Raw genomic sequence first — 18618 nt, 5'->3', positions numbered from 1 at the left:
ATTAGACAACTGAAAACTGGCCTAACCTGATCATTGACCGGCTTTGGATTCCTTTGAAAAGATTCAGAAAGCCAGAGTTGGGATGGCAATACCTTAACATCAGAACTCTGTCAGGGTTGTTTTATTGTTTATTTGTCTGTTTTTACACCAGGAGATAAGATAGATTTCTTTATATTAAGTTTAGTTCAGAGGTGACGAGTCCATTTTCACAAAGAGCCTCCCTACGAAATGAGAATCTCACTTGGCAAGACATGTCGTTTACTGACATGCCTTCTTTTTAATCCAAAAGTAAAAACAACATATCTATAACCTGTGTACAGGGGCGTATAGGCTAGGTTTCGTTTCAACATTTGGGGGAACAAATTATAAGTGGTGGGTATGGGGGTGCTCCCCCAGAAGTTGTTGAGCCACAAACACTTAATTTCCTGCATTCTGGTGGATTTTTATCCACCAATCTGTGCCTTTTCTGCATCAATGTATGGTGGAAATGTTTTCATTTCTGTAAAGGTAAAGACAACATTCAAGTTCCTGGTAAAACAATTATAATGGAATATTTATTCTCCTGGATCTTTCATTTTAGGTAAACTGAAGCACAAAAGTAGAAACCTTTCCAATAAGGTGCCAAGTGTCTGATGACACAACCATCTTAAAAACAGAACTGGAAAGCAAAAGTATAACCAAGACAAAACAAAACAAGCTCCCCCATCATGGGCCTGTGACTGTCTGGGTGTGATTCATGTAGGAGAAATCCCCAGTCACCTAGGAAACGAGAGGGCGTCTTGTGATTTGGATCACGTTTTAAAGTTCTTGTGAGTCACACATTGTCTACATATTAACTGCGAGAGCACAGAGGCCTCTTATGCTTTTTATCTCGCGCCACTCTGAGGACGCACTGGAAAGACTTGTTTAATCTCTTCACTCTTGGTGTGGTAAGCTCATTTTCCAGCTCCTTCCGGATGGAGTTTTACATCTGCCTTTAATAACAAAGTTGATTTTTTTCCCCTTTGCAATAAAAGTTGCACTTTGAACTTGTGATCATGTCCTTGAGTTCTTTGGCCTGGTTAGCAGTGGCAATATCCTTGTTCTTCTCATTTTTATCTGAGGGTTATCTCACTTTACACATTTCCATCTGTAAATGTAAAGTGTATGGCATTATGGCGTTTATGACAGAGCAGGTACAGTTTCTATGCATCATTGTATCTGAAACCAAAATTTACCAAACCAACCAACCAAATGTATTTTTATTTTTGAAACACTACTGTAAGTACTCTTAACTTTTCTCTGTTATTTATTGGTTGAACTTCTCCAATGTTTTCATGAAAAACCAATGCCACCACATGTGAACCAGCCTAAGGTATTCTGCTCTTCCTCAACTAACCGGCAGCATGCAGATGGTATTTTTCAAGGTGCTGCTTTCAGGGTTTCCACACCTATCCTTCTCTAATTTGAAATGATTGTGTCCCACCATATTGTTTTTTTTTCTGCCCTTTTGTTCTGTTGATCCTACCTCTTAGACTTGGGACTGACTTGAACTGTTTGTTTTTTTGTGGGTGAAAAGAGGATCCAGTTTTAATCATATCTTATCTTCCAAATAGTGTGCCTTGACACAAAGAGGTTCATATACACTTTCAAATTCCAGAGGTTGGTCTCACTCTGGAATCATTTTGGGTTTGGCCTCATCCTGTGATCCTAGTGGCTATCTTCAGGCCCAGCCCAGCTCTCCTCATAGGGTTGGCCAAGGAAACAACAGGGCACAACTGGTAGACATCTTGGCTCAGAGGAGGGAGGTGCGTCAGTTCAGCTGTTGTACGACAGCTGGCTCTCCGGAGGTGGCCAAGGGAAACTGGGGGGGCTTGCAGCTATGCCTCGAGCCCGAAGTGTTATTTTTCATGCTTCTGCTTGATATTTCTGTGTCGGATTGTTCAAACGCAAGAAGGAAAACAAGGTTTGAACGTTGGCGAAGTGGAAACGACTTTGTCCTCAGCGAATCCTCTTTGTCTTCTCAGCTTCCTTCCTGTACGCAGATAGCAATGATCCCATTGGTCCGTGCTCTGAGGTGTTTGTGCAGCAGAAGCTTGGCCTGTGCGACCTCATTTCCTCATCCTGTCCAGCCAATGTTAATAATAACTGCCTGTTTTTCAGACCCCAATATTCCCGGGGGGTATATTTTAGAAATTCCAAATCCATATCCCCTATCCGCCATAGTGACTCAGCTGATGGCTTTTCCAACAACGGTTATTCCAGGCTGGAAAGAAAGGAGAGATTTAACATCTGCTTACACCAAAGTCCCCAAAGTATATTTAGCTGGTCATTGAGACGACTTGACCGCAGCGATATTCAGAACAGTGACTGAGGTATCTGGGACCGTGTTTGTGGGTGTGAGACACCAGAGCTGCTGAGACTAATTGAAATTTGCTGACCGTAAAGTAGATTTGCTGCCCCAGAGGCCAATCAGATTACCCCATTGGCTTACAACGGGGCCTCTAATTTCATTTTATCTTAAATTTCTCTGTCTTCCTAAAGGTCTCGCATGCTAGCTCCTTGCTCTGAATGAAGAGGTATGTTAGTGCGTGAGCGGGTTCAGTATAGGTGTACACTTGACTGTGTGTGTGTGTGTCTGATCATTTATGCTTGAGAAACTTTTAAAATGGAGATTATGTCTTTGCATAGTCATACAGTGAGAGATTTGGGAAAATCTCAAGAGCTTGTACACCCCCAGTGATAATTATCATCTATCATTTAACCTCTAATCCCCACCTTGAGCTAACATTCAACCAACACCTGACAGGCGGGCTGCTAGCAGGCAACACACCCTTTCTAAACAACTTTCATTGTGGTTAGAAGAATAAAGTCCAGTGTTACATAAGAGTCTTTCTGTTGAAGCCTACTATCCCTACCCTTTTTCTCTGTCCCCACCTCCTTGCGCTTCCATTGCTATCATTGAGGGGGTGGGGGGGCGTCTCCGTGACGATTGCACAGCAATGCATTGTGTGAGGCTCCTCATACTGCGGCAGAGGCCCCTGAATGAGCCCTGAGGAATGCAATGCCTTCCCGCTCATTCCCTTGCTGCACTCTCCCACGACTAATCCACACCCTTTCTCATTTACACATGCTCACACCCTCCTCTCTTGTCTCTTTAGCTCTGTTCTCCTTCAGCCAAAAAACCCACCACCACCACCACCAATCTTCTCCCTGCTTTACGACTGTTTTTATTTTCTCACCATTGTACTGTCTTTGTCCCTCTTTAGGTTCAGTTCATGTAATCATACCTTATTTGCTTGACCTGGGGTTTACTGATATGCGAGTGTTGTTCAAGCTGCGTAATGGGATTAGAGGCTTTGGATAGAGATGGAAGACACTGTAAAGCCTTACTGTTGTAGTTGGCCGGCGGCCCCCGTGCGATCGTGATGATCATCGCACCGAACTCCCTGCTGACACCCAGCATAATGTGTAAGCGCCAGAGGGGGGTGAACATGCTAGACCTTTGCTGAGCCTGAATTGGACAATGGCGGCCAGACAACAGAGACTAAGCCTGACGAAATCCCTCTCTCCAAGCACTGTGAGCTGCACTTAGCCGGATGCTCCTCACAGGGTTCGGTTTCAGTCCCTGGAAAAATAGGCTGTTTAATGTTGTTTCTGAACTTCTCTAGATATAGTTTTGTGTTTGTATGGTGAAGATGGAACAGGATGACACTATTCAGCATACAGTTAAGGCGGTACCAGCGATTCTGGAGAATGCTTGTTAAAATCCCATTTAATCAAAGTCAGTGAATTTCTCCTCACAATCCGCTACCTGTCTGTACTGTGTAAACAAAGGTGCCGGGGGGACTCGTGGTGTAGGGGTTAGAGCGTCCCCCCCTCCCCCCATGAGGGTCAGGCCTAGCAGCAGACCCAGTTCGGATCCGACAAGTGGTCGGTTCTCTGCATGTCATTCCCCTCTCTGCCCCATTTCATAACTTCATGTCTCTCTGCACTTAAAATAAAGCATTAAAAATGCCAAAAAATTATCTTAAAAAAACTCAGTAGCTAGCTATCATCATGGCAGTTTACAGAGCCTAGGCTGTGTATTAACACTGGATTTTTTTTCAGCGCACACACAATACGGACAGGTAGAGGATTGTGCGGAGATGTTATTCACAGATTTTGACAAACTAATTTGCACAAGCTTTCTCTAGAACCGCTGACTCCACCTGTAAAAAGGCCTACTTGGATATGGAATATTTATAAAAGAAATAAAGATAGAGAATTTCCCATCAGTGCTGCGTATAAGCCTCCTATAATTAATATTTAGCTCATTCTTCCGCCCTGGGCACTGTGTGAGCATTCTATTAGTCATTTCCTGTTTGTGTTACATGTGGGGAAGCCCTCTCTCTAACCTTCCAAATGACCTTCTCGGACAGGAAGTAGTGGTCGCTACTATCTCAGGGTCTGTCCTCATAAAGTCCTCATCCACCCACAGAGAAAACACATCATGTTTTTGTTTTTTTACAGTCGGCCATTACATGAACCCCCAGGGATTGTTCAGATTGTTAGCTGGATTTTTTTGTGGATGATGGTAAGGGGAATTTGATTATTGTGGTTTTAAGTGTGAGGTCCTTGTCTTCTTTGGCTGTCCAATTATGGGAAAAGCCTTGATGTCTCATGTGTGAGCTGTTCCTGCCGTAGCAAACCGGTGTTAAATGGTCAGCTGCTGAGGTGGGAATGACTTTGTAGCATTTGTATCCCCTCCTTCTGCTTGACACGGCCAGAGTGAGAAAACATACACTGCTTCAAAGAGTACAAACAGTGGCTTCTCATGTTTACAGCTGTCACCTATCAACCCCTCTCTCTCTCCACCATTTATCCATACACACTCACACTTGCTTGTAACAACTAAACAGTGGTGGTTTGGGGTGAATCCCATCCATCAGATTGTGTGTCTTCACACTTTCGTGTATGTGTGCGTGCGTGTGTGTGTGTGTGTGTGTGTTAGCACGGCAGTAAACTTTTGTGATTGGTCTCAGTGAGGAGGGGGGCCTTGGAGTATTCCCAACAACAGTGGTAGTGGCAGGCAGCCTTGGTGCTGTGCCAGGTGTCTGAGACCCAGCTGTTTATAGGGCCCTGCCTTGATGGTGAATCAGTGGGACAGTTTGAAGACAAGAGCCTGTTTACATTCAAACCTCTGAGGTCGGTGGTGTGACTCACTCTATAGAAGGGGGAGGCACAGGGTCCTGAATGGCTAGCTATAGCTAGGAAGACTAGAGGAAGTTTGCCGTTAGCTTGGGGACCTCAGGGGAATTGTTTCAGCATTGTTTCAGAGAAGTGGGGAGGGGAGGTCACTCCGCCTCTTTCTCTCCTCCCTCTGTGTCCTCTTTTCTGCTGTTACAGCCCAACTCTTAACTGAGGCGTAGTACTCCTGTTAAACGGAAGCCTATAGCTCTACATTGATCGCTGTTAGTGTTTGGATTCAAAAGGACAGGAGGTGATCGGCTTTGATCTAATTAATTACCCCCACTTAATGTTAAGTAGAGGTTGGACGGAGGAAAGGTAAGTCTCTTCTGCCTGCCTTTGAAACTTATTTACCTGTCTGACCTTTGATTAAGCAAAGAAGTGTTTGAGCCTGTGTTTGCTGTACCGTCACATGTCTCCTACTAAGGCCAGCCACCAAGTGTGAGCGTCCATGCGTCTTTGTGCTATAATGCCCTCTTTAGACACGCTCATTGGTTTAAGAGGGCAAGTTTTTTTGATCAGTTGAGGAATGAAAAGTCCTTATTGCTGGTGAAGATTATGAGGCGACATAGCAAAGTGGAGGGCAGCAGACCAGAGCAGTGTGACCAGATTGGTGGCAGATTGTTTTACGTCGCAGGAATTATCAGTGGGCCGTTGGGTTTGAAGTTAGCCCAGAAACTCAACCAGAGGGAAAAGAATTAACCTTTGGAAGAAGGTCTTTCAGCTGTGAACTACCGCAATCCTGACTTCTCTCGGATCAACCCCTTTTCATGTGGCCTGCTGTAAAACCAATGCTAGCTGCTTCACAGACTTTAAACTGCCAGCAATTATTATATAGGACTCTACCCTATGTGCATTCCCTCTGCTGCGTCCCACATTTTAATATATACTGTGGTAGAGTTTCAGTCATTATTTTTAGGCACTTGGTTTGCACAACACACACTGTTATTGTATCATGGCTTTGACAAGGCTAGTATGACTGCCTGACTAAACATGGAGTAAAGTATTTGGAGGCCAGTTAAATGTTTGGAGAAGAATTTGTGGATTGCTACTTATTTTCCCAGCCTTCTCCACTTGGATTTTTTAGCATGAGCAAATGGCTTCATGCCTGGTTACAACTTAGTAACAAGTATATAATATGATGATGCTATGCTTTTATGGAAATGTCTGTTGATTATTGTTGTTTATTTAGACTTAACTATATACCTTTGTTGCCTTTGCCGATGTCAAATCTCATCCCGTTGATGTTTTTCTCTCTTTTCAGGGACGCTTCTCAAAGATGGCAGCCAACACCTGGTTCTAAGGCAGCCATGTTGGTGAAGGTGAACAGCATGAGCCGTGACCAACCCAGCCCAGTGTTGCAACAAGGACAGCAGCAGCAGCAGCCGCAGCAGCACCTCCAGCACGGGTCATACAGCAAATCCACCACCTTCACCCTTCACCCTGCTGCTAACAAGGTCCAAGGAGGACATTCATGCTCCACCCAGGGATATAAAACAGCCCCCTCTGGCAAAACAACAGCTGATGCACGTCAGGCCCACCACCTGAGGAAAGCCAGCAATGGCAGCTTTTGTCTGGTGACATCAGACGGTAGCCATCCCAGTCCACTCCTACACAGGTCCCAGAACAGCACTCCACGCCCTGTATCTCCCCAGTACGGTTGCACTGCCCCCATCTATGACGAGCCCGTCACACAGTGTCCCATATATGATGAACCCCCAATAGACATGGAGGTAGAGGGGGCGCACCTGTACAACGGACAACCTCTGTCTCGCCTGACACCCACCCATAGCCTCCAAAAGCCCAGACAACTCCAGCACCCTGGCCCATCTCATCCAGGGTCCAGACATAGGAGGAATCCCTCTGCTTCTGACTACAGCCCAGCTGGTCTGGAGTGCATCAAGCACATGATCAACGTGGACCCCAAACTCCTATCCAGCTCTCCTGTACCCACGCGTACCCCTTCTCCTACCTCCAGGCAGGATCCTGTCTTGACGCAACCTCCTCCTCCACATCCACAGCCCCAGTCCCAGTCCCACTCTTTGCCCCAGGCTCGAGGCCAGCCCAGGGACAGAGAGCCCGGGCCCCCTGGCCCAAGTACACTGGACAAGAAGCAAAGCTGGCGGGTTCTGGAGGCCACCGTCCAGCGCGCCATGGAGGCACGGCACAGCAGGCAGAGCAGCCAGGCCTCGCAAGACTTCCCCACCTCGACCACCACCCCCCAGGCCACGCCAAACTACCAAGACTCTGGTTACTCCACCGGCCCCTCTCCAAGTCTCAGGAGAAAGAGCAGGAGGCGACTGGGAGCCGGCGGCGGGGCATCATGCAGGCCGGGCTCCATAGGCAGCACCGGGGAGCTGTGTGCCCTCAACGAGAGGCTGATGGCCGAGATGAGAGAGGTGGTGAGTCGCTCTAACACCATGAGGGAGGTGAGGGCAGGGCTGGACCCGGAGGCTGGCGAGAGGGTGGTCGTACCTCGGACTCGCTCCCCCGCTGACTCACTCAGGTGGTATGGAGGAGTGGGCACGGGGTCGACAGGCAGGGCTTCATCACGGGAGGACCTCACCACAGCCCCCCGGTCACTGAGTAGGGCAAGTAACCATGGCAATCCTCTGCTGAGCCCTCTGGAGATGCCAGGGAGACAGAAAAGGACGTTTGAAAAGGTGGACACCTTGGAGTTGAGCATGAATAGCCAGGCCAGCTTGTCCTCGCCAGAGACCCCAGGACCACCCTCCCAGGTAACCCTACACCCATATTGTGTGTGTGTGTGTGTGTGTGTGTGTGTGTGTGTGTGTGTGTGTGAGAGAGAGAGAGAGACTGTGTGTGAGACTGTGTGTCTGTGGCAAACAGCGAGGAGTTGAATTGTTGTTAATAACATAATAGAGCTTGTAAGAGAATACGTCTTAGCTTATCCAATAACATAATACTTCCCTGTCTGATTAAGAGCTCAGTTGTGTTTGTGCTATTGTGTGGTCTGTTTACTGTATCTCAGCAGGTTTGCTTGGATTCAGCTGTGTTTTGTCTGGAAGTACTCTCATTACTGATATCTCCAAGGATTCACTATCTGATTAGAGAATAATTCAGTCTGACTGTGTCAAATGAGGCAGAACCATGCCTGCATCTGAGAATTCTTGAGGAGTTTTTTAGCCGCTGCTTTTGTACTGTGAAGTGTAGTTCTCAGAACTGTAAAGAAGAATGGACGGATTGTTTGACTGAGCAGAAATATTCCTCTTTACTATTTGGGCAGGTCAGATTTATATAGAATATCATTTTTTTTAACTAGACAACACAACAGATTTGTTTATATTTTTTATATTTTGACTTTGAAGAGCACTACAAATACAAAGAGACACATAAAGAAACCATGGGGATGGCTTATCTTGAGGTAATGGGGTCCTTACAAAAGGTGAGCATGAACAAAGATCAAAGAACTATTTGACTTCTTATATAAGTAGCAGCATGTTGAGCCACGATCTGCTACTTCTAATCTCCAAATCCCTTCTTGTAACAGAATTACACCCAATAATACCTCCATACGTTATGGTGTTGTTTTTCAGAAGTGGCCCCACTGCGACCTCTGCAACTACTGTATAATGGTGAATGTTTGCTTCAGCAGAGAGCTCTGGGATGAAAACAGTGAGGCTAGTAATCTGTCTCTTTGAAAATGACACACAGCTTTTTGTGAGTAATGCCTCTTACATTCCAATCTTCTGTGCCTAAAAATGTCCCCAGGACATTTGGAAGTGGTCAGGCTGGGCACTTCTTGACTATAATAATGGCTACAGTCCCAGCATTACCTGTCACCCTCTAACCGCTATCCATCTGCCCTGCACTGCAGGTGCTGTATATTCATATGCCGGCTCTGTGCTGAGGCATCTGGGGCCCATGCCAGACCAGAGCCATTCAGGACATGGCTTCCCTCTGTCAGGAAGAAGGGCCGCTGAGACCCATATGGCCCAGGCTTGGCAGGGAGAAAGGGAGGCTGACTGGTACCAAGGCTTTTTGGTACCACTGTAGCTTTAGTATTAGAACACAGCCAAGGAGCACTGAGCGGGGCCCCTAAGTCTAACCTGCTGCTTGCACACACTTACAGATTATGGCCTGTTATGTATGAGCAGCTCTACATTTTCCATATTTGAACATTTCCTGGTTGCCGAAAGCCCTTTGAACTTACTTGTTCAAAAAATGCACTTCACTGAAACGCTGACCACTTCCACAAAGACTATGAACAATTCCTATTGTTATCAACAGAGTATTTTCCACTGGTAGGTCTCAATCTATAGTATGACTAGGTTACCATCCTGTGCTGGTGCATCTGCACTGTAAAACAGTGTCATTTAGTGAAAGTTGAAGTTGTACAGTAAATGTCCTATTCCCTAGTTATACGCGCTGTCACCCACCCCACCGTGTGGATGCTGGCAAAGCTGAACCTCAGATCTGCTCCATTTGAGAAACCGAAAATCTTAAGTACAGCTTGTCTGGCACCGGTCCGCTCCATATTACATCAGGGTGTCATTGAAAAGACATGTCAATGCGTTTTATATTCCATTCGTAAATGTGAGATTTGATTCTGGCTCGGTTTCCGTGTTGTTCCTGGCCGTGTGCACAGCATATCTGGGTTTCTGGCTTCCTCTTTTAAGGGAGATGAGGTGCTCCGTACTGTCATAAACCCCACCACAAGGGATCACAGGGAGGTCTTGTTTGGAGCAGAGCTCTTGGTTTTTGCAGCTTAGGAGAGCCCAGTATTAGTAGTGGCATGAATAAGGACTGTTTGTGCCACAAACTAGTCACCTGAAGTCCAGGGTTCATCAGGATTTGGGGAGATTTCTTACATTAACAATTCTTTTCTGGCATCAGATAAAATTAATGTGCAACAATTCCCCCTCGAGCCCCAGCACTGTAGAGCAGATCACAGTTGGCGGGAGGCAGTCCAGCTGCTTCTGTGATACAGTGAAGACTCTGCAGCTGCACACACAAAACACAACACACAGTTTGTACCTCTGCTGCACTCTGGCCTAGCATTCTCTGTTCTGCCTCCTCTATAAAACACTTTTTCACGTCCACCTCTTGTCTCCCTTACAGGTGGGCACCCTAGAGCTGCAGGCCCAGCTGGAAAGCCGGAAGAAAGGCATGGTGGTGGAAGGACGGACGGCTTCGCTGGGCCCCCACCGAACCGCCAATCATGACAACAGAGAGGCTGGTGACGGGTCAGGAGAGAGGGCACAAGGTGGATCCACCTACCAGCTCTCCTACGCCACCATGCGACAGCCCCCGCCTCCCGCCATGGAAGACTGGGCCAGCAAGCACCTCAACATGCACACGCAGGGCCTCTTCCGTCGCCGTGTATCCATCGCCAACATGCTCTCATGGAACCGCGGCTCCATCAAAAAGCCCATGCTAGTCACCAGCAACCGGGCCGTGCGGAAGGAGGCCTGCGAGATGTTCAAGCTGGTGCAGGCCTACATGGGGGACAGGCCTTCGCGTCTGGACCGCCGCCACTGCGCACTGCTCATCATCACCAAGTGTTGGGACATGCCGGGGCTGAGGGACGAGCTGTACGTGCAGCTGGTGAGGCAGACCACGGCCAACGCCACCCCCAGGAGCCTGGCGGCCGGCTGGGAGCTGATGGCCGTCAGCCTGGCCTTCTTCGCCCCCTCGCCCAAGTTCCGCTGCTACCTGGAGGGCTACATCCAGAGACACACAGACCCCGCCAGCGATAAGAAATGTGAGTCTCAGACTGAGCAACAGGGTGGGTCATCTTTCCTTTCTTCCGTACCTCCCTGTGTTGTCTGATCGTTAGCAGTGTTCGTGTATAGGTCGGATAGATGTCTCACTTTTTTGTTTAATTAAATTAGCATTTTCTTCTTTTCCTATGTATTTTCATGTGGAATTTTAGTTCATTTAAGTCTGTATGTATGACAGAGTGTTAGGGTCACGTCCAGGAAAAAAACAATGATTATGAGAATAAAGTCGTAGTTTTACAAGATGGGAGAACATAATTCAGGAAATCAACATGGAAAACAATGGCGAGAGCAGACTAATGGCAGCGTTCTTGTCACCCACTGTTCATTCTCATAATATTATAACTTTTTGTCTTGTGAAATTAAGACTTTATTGTCATTATTTTAGAACTTTGTTCTAGTTATATTAAGCTATGCCTTTTTTCTCCGAAAATAACTAATGTATATTATTTATTTATTTATTTATTTATTTCCCTCAACGTGGCCCTTATACTTTACCATTTGTCATGGTAGAAAACGTAGCATCGTTTTGACGAGCCCAATAATCTCGTCAAAAGACTACAGCCAACTAGTATCTGTTTCTTAATCCATCTAAGAAACAGATATCTAACGTTTTGATATTTTCTCTTTCATAGTGACTCAGTTCATATTGGACCAGCAGGAACTAAAGCTGAAGAAGAATTCAAAGTCCAGAAAGAAGCGTAAACAGAACACAGACGAGGAAGAAGGTAAAGCAGTGTTTCCCATTCGTACAACCGTATCTGTTTGACAGAGCAAAAAGAACAGTAGTTGGGGGGAGGGAGTCCCAGATATGTTTTCCACTTGCTTCAAAGCTTAGGACTCAACGGTATCGCTCCCTGTAGTGTGACAACTCTGAGTGGAATGGAAAACTCAGCGCTGTGCAGTTTCTCAGATCAGTACATGCTGATGTTCTTGCAGACATAATGAATGGGTTTCACAGAAAGTTGAGCGGTGAAAAAAATAAAATGTGTAGGATGAGTATTTCAGAAAGTTCTGTACATGCACAATGGAGGGCATTGTGAATCACATTAGTGGTCTCTCTTGCCGCTCGCATGTCAAACAGCACTTTAAAGGAGGGGGGGGATACCTAGTCATCGGCACGTGTGCCCTCATCAGAGCAGCCCACACTGCCAGCTCAGATGATGATGATGATGATGATGATGATGATTTCACCACAGAGGAACCCAATGGTCCCACAGCAGTAGACGCTGCAGCAGTGCCTTACACATTGTTCTTCAGTGACTCAGAGTCAGTGCTCTATGCTGGAAGAACTACAATGGACTAATGGGTCAAAGAGAATTTCTACCAAACTTCTCTGACTAAAGGGCTTTTTAGTGAAAGGAGTTAAAGTTTGTGTATCCCTGGGGGTAGCCTGGATGAAGGAGCTGGAACATGTACACTTTGTCTGACCAGAGCAATGAGCAGCAGGAGTAGGAATCGCATGTGGGAAGTGCAGGACTCTTGCCATACCTGCTCTAGGCTTGGAAACTGATTTCATAAGTCTTCTGTCCCGGGAGTGCTGTGGTCCCATCCAGCCCTTAGATTAGCATAGACACTTCTTGTTAACAATAACCAAGACGAGCCTGTGGTTGTCTGTCTACTCGGCATCCTTTTAATGGCTCTGTGTTTCTGTTGTCAAGTTTAGCTCAACCCTTGTGTAGACAGGTACCATGCCATTCTCAGCCCTGTACGATACACTCAAGCTCCTAATGAGCGCATATTTCTCTTGGGCTTTGGTTGCCTGGTTGTTGTTGTTTTCATGCCTCAAACCTCATGTAAATATAGACCACCAGTAGTGTTTAAACCCTCTCTTGCTTTCCTCCTAGTAAGCCGCGTACACAGCCTCTATGCTGGGAAGCCTTGGGGGAGAAAATGGCTTGTCTTTGCCAAGATCAAGGGCAAACTGTCAGTGTGATCTCTCTAATTAGACCTTATTATACTCGAGCTCGGTCAGATTAGCAACAGTTGTTGCGAGTGTGTGCATGTGAGTCACCTGTTTGCCATAAATCTGAGGTCTTTGGCTTTGGGGGAACATGATGGAAAGTGTTTATTGCTTTTTAAAATCCCATCGGTGGGTTTGTACTTTGTACATCTGGCCTTGGTTCCGGTAGCTGATAAAAGCGGAGGTTCTGGGAACGGGAATAGACCCCATGAGAGTAACAACGGCAATGAAGCGCACACGAGACCACAACAGTCTAGATTGTTTTGACGGCTTTTTGTTTGACAACTAGATGTGTACAGAATCTTATAACTATTCAGGGACAGATCGGGTCCCTCTGTAAACTCTTGAATTACACGCCGTAATATTGTTCCCCCAATGCAGTTAACTTCCGAAATCCGATCTACCTACAGTAGCTGCTTAGGGCAGGTAGCTGACAGGAATCCTCTGTGTTTCTCATTTTGCCTTGGAAGCCTGTGTGTCTGTGCACGCTGGTGAATCACTCGAGCGTTGGATGTGTAGGCCGGATCCTGTCTCTAAAGCTTTTGTTCAACAGCAGTAAATCTTCCCTCGGCCTGACAGTTTAGCCGGGGCCTGCTCTAATCCCCATATGCCAGAACCACACCGTCAACATGTCTCTCCAATTACCTCTGCCTGCCTCTCAGATCCTATTTGACATCTGTGGGAAAAAAAGGCACTGTTTTTCCTATTTGTGGGAAAGAATTTGAATCGTTTATTAATTTGATCTTTCAACAATGCCTGATGCTTAAGGCGAGGCACTGCAGATGAATAGGGAAAATTCTGTAACTTATAGATGTCATCATGAAACTTGGCCAGTTGATTATTTATTTGCATTTCTTTAAAAAACAAAAATCTAGATGTTGGATAAAACAGAGTTAAATCTTTATTTAATTTTTACATTATGTTAGTGTCCAAATTTGGAAAGTTTGATTAGATGCAAGTGCTTTAGAAGTTGAGATTTTTGGTTCAGAGTATTGGAAAAAACAAATGTTGAGAAAATGGTCTCAAAAGATGGTTGTATAGGAGAAATATACATACAAAAACAGACAATGTTTGGTATAATAAACCCCTAAATTGACATTCTGGACCTCTTTATTTATACTAGTATGAAAGGAGACATGTTGTGGAAGAACAATGGCCAAAATTCATGTTCTGCTGTGTCTCACCTTGGGTATTTCAGACCATAACAAGGGTGTGTGTATTGTCTCTTGTGGTGTTTGGTTTTACTGTGTGTCACTCCTAAATCAGCCTCTTCTGTCAACCTACAGGTCTGCCTATTAGCACATACGCAAAGTTCTGCCATCGGAAACTGCTGAAGGTGGCCATAACGGGAGGCAAAAAGGTAAGCTGAAAGAAAACTTACACATGATTTAAAAATGGTATCGGTTTGAAAGTTGTAATTCTCATCTGAGTCATCCTTAATGCCGTCACAGAGAGAGAGACATAATTACAGACACACAGACACAGTCTCAGGTACAGACATAAAAACACAGGCCTAGTCATAGTAGCGAGAGCAGCTGCAGACACAGCCGTGATTAGTATCATAGTCCCTGACATACCCAGGTATTAAATCTTCTCTTTCTTTACCTCCCCGCTCCCCTCTAGGGTCTACGTAAGCCCACCTTGGAGGAGATAGACCACAGCAGGCGGGCCATTGTCACTCCTTCGCTGTTTGGCAGTTCTCTAGAGGAGGTGATGGAGAGGCAGAGTGAGCTCTTCCCCGACAGAAAACTGCCCTGGGTTCAGGTTCAGCTCTCTCAGTATGTCCTGGCTCTGGGCGGCTCTCAGACCGAGGGCATCTTCAGGTAAGATGGACTCCAGCAATGACATGCCTCGACTCAGCGCTGTAACAGTACACAAAAAGTCACAGTTCGATACGTGGCTCTGGTTGGGTTCTTAGTTAAGAGGAAAAAATGCTTAAAACTACCTGTTTGTAATAAGGAACATGAGTTAAATTAGTTCAACAATAGCAGTTGAGAGAGAGTACTTATGCAAGTTCTCCAATTAATAAAATACTTCTCAAACAAAAGTGCAAGTTCCAAAACAAGCATGTACATTCAGCATATTTACGCCATCATTTCGAATTAGGGTTTACCTCTGGAACAACCAGTTAGAGCCTTGACGGTTGGGTACAAATACCTATATTGTTACACCCCTACCTCGACTTGAGCAGCGTGAGAGAGTTGGAGTGTAAAAAAATTAGAAGGGCATCTCAATTACTGTATATGTGTGTGTGCTTTATTGTATGTATAGTGTGCATAAACAAACGTGTGTGTGGTCTCCGGTATCCTCGTATTTCAAAGCAGGCTCTCCCTGTGTACAGTACACACAACGGAACAGCAGTACAAACATGGCCCGGCTTGGCTCCTGAGACCCGGCACTGTTTAATTTGATACTTCATGATATGTGTTTACATTACTGCCTAAGCTTACAAGCACATGGAAGCTTCACAACTGTGTGTTTGTGCAGGGTTTGCTCCAGCAAAAACCTAATTCTGCAACATCTTGACTTGTTTAGAGAGTGTTCCCTTTTGCTGTATACGGATCTCCCTGTGAAACTCCACTCCTAAGTGGGACTTTCCTGAACAGTGTGTGTCGTTTGGTTATATTATTCAGTTTTTCTTTTTGTTCGAAAGAAGTCCTGCAAACAAGGAACAAGGGCACTCTCAGCCACCAGGCCACATTTGAAGCCAATTAAGTGTGCATGAGTAATAGGTTTGCCACAGGGCATGGAGAATCTGTAACTGTAGAGGTAGAGGTCCCTCTAGTGGCAACAGACATTAACTGACGTGCTGCGTTATATTTTTCCAGAGTGCCTGGAGACATTGACGAAGTGAACGCATTGAAGCTCCAAGTAGACCAGTGGAGGATTCCAGAGAACCTCTCTGACCCCAATGTTCCCGGTGAGGAAGGATTTGTGTTCTGTGTAAAACCGTTGGCACGTTTCTTGTCATGGGTTTATGGGTGTGTGTGTGTGTGTCTTGGGTGTGTGAATATGAACTCTTATATTAAGTGTACATTTGTCTGGTTCAGCCTCTCTGATGAAGCTGTGGTACCGGGAGCTGGAGGAGCCGCTTATCCCGATGAACTTCTACAAGCAGTGTGTCAGTAACTGTGACGACCCGGTGTTGGCCATCGCTGTGGTTCAGTCTCTGCCTGAGCTCAACAGGCTGGTGCTCTGCTACTTCATCCACTTCCTACAGGTAACACATGTTGATTTATAATCCTGCCCCTCAAACACAGCCCCCTAGCCTAATTTACCCCCAACCAGGGTCCGTATTAGGGATGTGTGCAATCACTCATTTCACTGTTGTTTAAAATATTTTTTTTCTAACCAACTAACAAAACTAAACAAAACTGAGCACATTTCAATCTGGTCAAACTTTGTTGGAAAAAAGGATTGTGAGTGCAGTATATTAGCCATTTTAAATACCAAAATCTTATTTAAAATGCAGAAAAATAGTAAATTTTGCAACAACTATGTATTATGCTCATCGTGGTTATTCTACAAATTAATTTGGTTCAGAAAAATATCATGTTAACAGATAATTGCTTTGGGTGTAACAAATGTATTGAAACCGTTTTGTGAAAACATATTGTGCGTATTTTAAATCAACATTGTATATGATGGCAATATGGGCCAAATTCTCTGAATTTGTTAAAAAAAAAATAATAATAAAAATTCTCAATAAAATAGTATTTCCTAACTATTTAACAGGATCTGAATCATTCAGTCGACTAGTCAACTAACTGGGCACATCAAATATCCCTATGGAAAACAGATTACATTTTTTCCCATTCGGTTAGTATAACCAAATGTGACTCATATATTGGCTGCCGCTTAAAGGTTAGTCCTTACACTCAGCCTAACCCATTTCTTTCTCTCTTTTTCCATCCTGATTATCTCCAGGTATTCGCTCAGCCATCCAACGTGGCTATAACAAAAATGGATGTGAACAACCTGGCCATGGTGATGGCCCCCAACTGCCTGCGATGCCAGTCAGACGATCCCCGCATCATCTTCGAGAACACGCGCAAGGAGATGTCCTTCCTGAGAATGCTCATTGTTCACCTGGACACCAGTTTCATTGAAGGGGTTGTGTAGACACAGTGAGCCACAGAGCCCACCTCGGGTTCTAAGTCAGCCCCCCCAGCCTCTCTGGTTATACATTCAAAGTTGTGCGTAAACACTGTCTCTGTTCAGACCACACTGGAAACCCTTGAGGTGAGATATTGTACCTCTTACAACACAAGGAGTGTGAAAACAGACTTTGGACCCCCATTCTCACTCGCTTTCTTAACGGAGAGACAACACACATCACCTTTAGGTTTCACTGTGTCTTTTGATACTAAAATGTCGTGGCTCACTTTAAAGACTGTATTTTCTAACTGCTGCATGTGAAAATAGATATACCCTTTCATTTCCTAATGAATGGGTTATAATTCAGTTTCAATGGACAACTGTGTAAAGAGATAGTCTTACAGTATTTACTTCAGAAGTATTCACTTTAAACAAAAAACTGGTTTCATTCAAGTGTGTTTGTGTGTGATTGTCAGTGTGAACGTAAGACACAGCCTTCTTTATCTTGTACAGAAAAATAAAAAAAATTATCTAAAGTAAAAAAGAACTCTGTTAATAAGCTTGCCTGTGCCGTTTTGAAAAAAGTTGTACTGATATTTCGTATTTTTTTGTTGTACGAGACAAAAGAAGCCAGAGCCGTGTTTTCAAAGCACAAACTGGAAGGATGTGCAGAAAGCGTAACTTTATGGATGTTGCCAGTTTTCTAAGAAAAATAAACTTGGAAGTGCTATAATTGTACAACTCTGAAATCTCAAGTGAATCCAGACAACAGTGTATGTCCTAGTGATGTGGGAGGTTGGGTTATCCAACTGATTATACTGTTTCTCTGTTATCTATAAGTCTTTCAATTGGAAGTGTGTTCTCTTTTGTTTGTGCTCTCTGTGTGTTTTTTGGCTCAGGTCTCATGATTAAAAAAAACGGGTGTTGGATGTGTTAACTGTACACGGCCTCCCTCACACACCGGAAAAATTGATTCATCTACAGACCCCTTTACTGAGGATTGTTCAACTGTCAAGCACTATGCAAATGTAGATTGTTTCCCCTCTCAGGCTTTTCCCTTGTAAATAAATTGTACTTGTAAATAGCATTAACTCTCAAGTGTATTCTAATGATACAGGTGGAGATTAAATGTTGCTGTAAAGAGCAATAAAAGTGTTTTTATGGAAGTACCTGTTAATTGTTCTGCTGTAACCGCCTTTTGAAGATAGGACTGATTCAAACCACTTTCCATGTGTGTATATATATGTGTGTTTGCATACCTTCTTGTTTTAAATATGGAATGGGTGTCCATAAATAAAGGTTTGTTCAATTGTAGATTGGGCATCTCCTGTTTATTTTCAGAGCATGTTTGCCTATATTCTGATTGTGGATTGCAGAAAGGAGACAGGAAATGAGTGTAGAGAGGGGAGGGACAACATGCAACAAAGACCCTGAACAGGAAGCTGTGACCACATGGACACTGGGGAACATTTAATATGCCTCTTGCAGCTGCTTACTTTAAAAGTACAGTTGTCATTGTTTCTTAATAGGTTTGTAGGCTACACAATCAATTTCCAAACTAGAAAAAAGAAAGAAAATGAGCTCATCAAACTAAGGAAAGCTTTAGAA

General features: G+C 44.8%; 1 protein-coding gene across 3 annotated transcripts in view; it reads left to right on the top strand.

Moving 5' to 3' along the window:
- Positions 1–18324, top strand: part of arhgap46a (Rho GTPase activating protein 46a) — a 32383-nt gene extending 14059 nt beyond the window's left edge. Inside the window, exons 1-9 of one of the 3 annotated variants that reach the window (XM_080026982.1) lie at positions 5455–5526; positions 6473–7946; positions 10291–10957; positions 11585–11677; positions 14199–14272; positions 14536–14735; positions 15741–15832; positions 15963–16132; positions 16840–18324. In XM_080026982.1, the coding sequence (XP_079883108.1) occupies positions 5498–5526; positions 6473–7946; positions 10291–10957; positions 11585–11677; positions 14199–14272; positions 14536–14735; positions 15741–15832; positions 15963–16132; positions 16840–17034 (2994 nt within the window). In that variant the 5' untranslated portion in view covers positions 5455–5497 and the 3' untranslated portion in view covers positions 17035–18324. Of the gene's footprint in view, positions 1–5454; positions 5527–6472; positions 7947–10290; positions 10958–11584; positions 11678–14198; positions 14273–14535; positions 14736–15740; positions 15833–15962; positions 16133–16839 lie in introns of those variants that run through there. The other 2 variants (XM_080026981.1, XM_080026980.1) reach the window with 2 other exon arrangements.
- Positions 18325–18618: the final 294 nt, after the last annotated feature.

The sequence above is a fragment of the Ammodytes marinus genome, assembly GCF_949987685.1.
Source record: "Ammodytes marinus genome assembly, chromosome: 4".
Taxonomy (NCBI): domain Eukaryota; kingdom Metazoa; phylum Chordata; class Actinopteri; order Uranoscopiformes; family Ammodytidae; genus Ammodytes; species Ammodytes marinus.
This window is presented reverse-complemented; position numbering and strand designations above follow the sequence as displayed.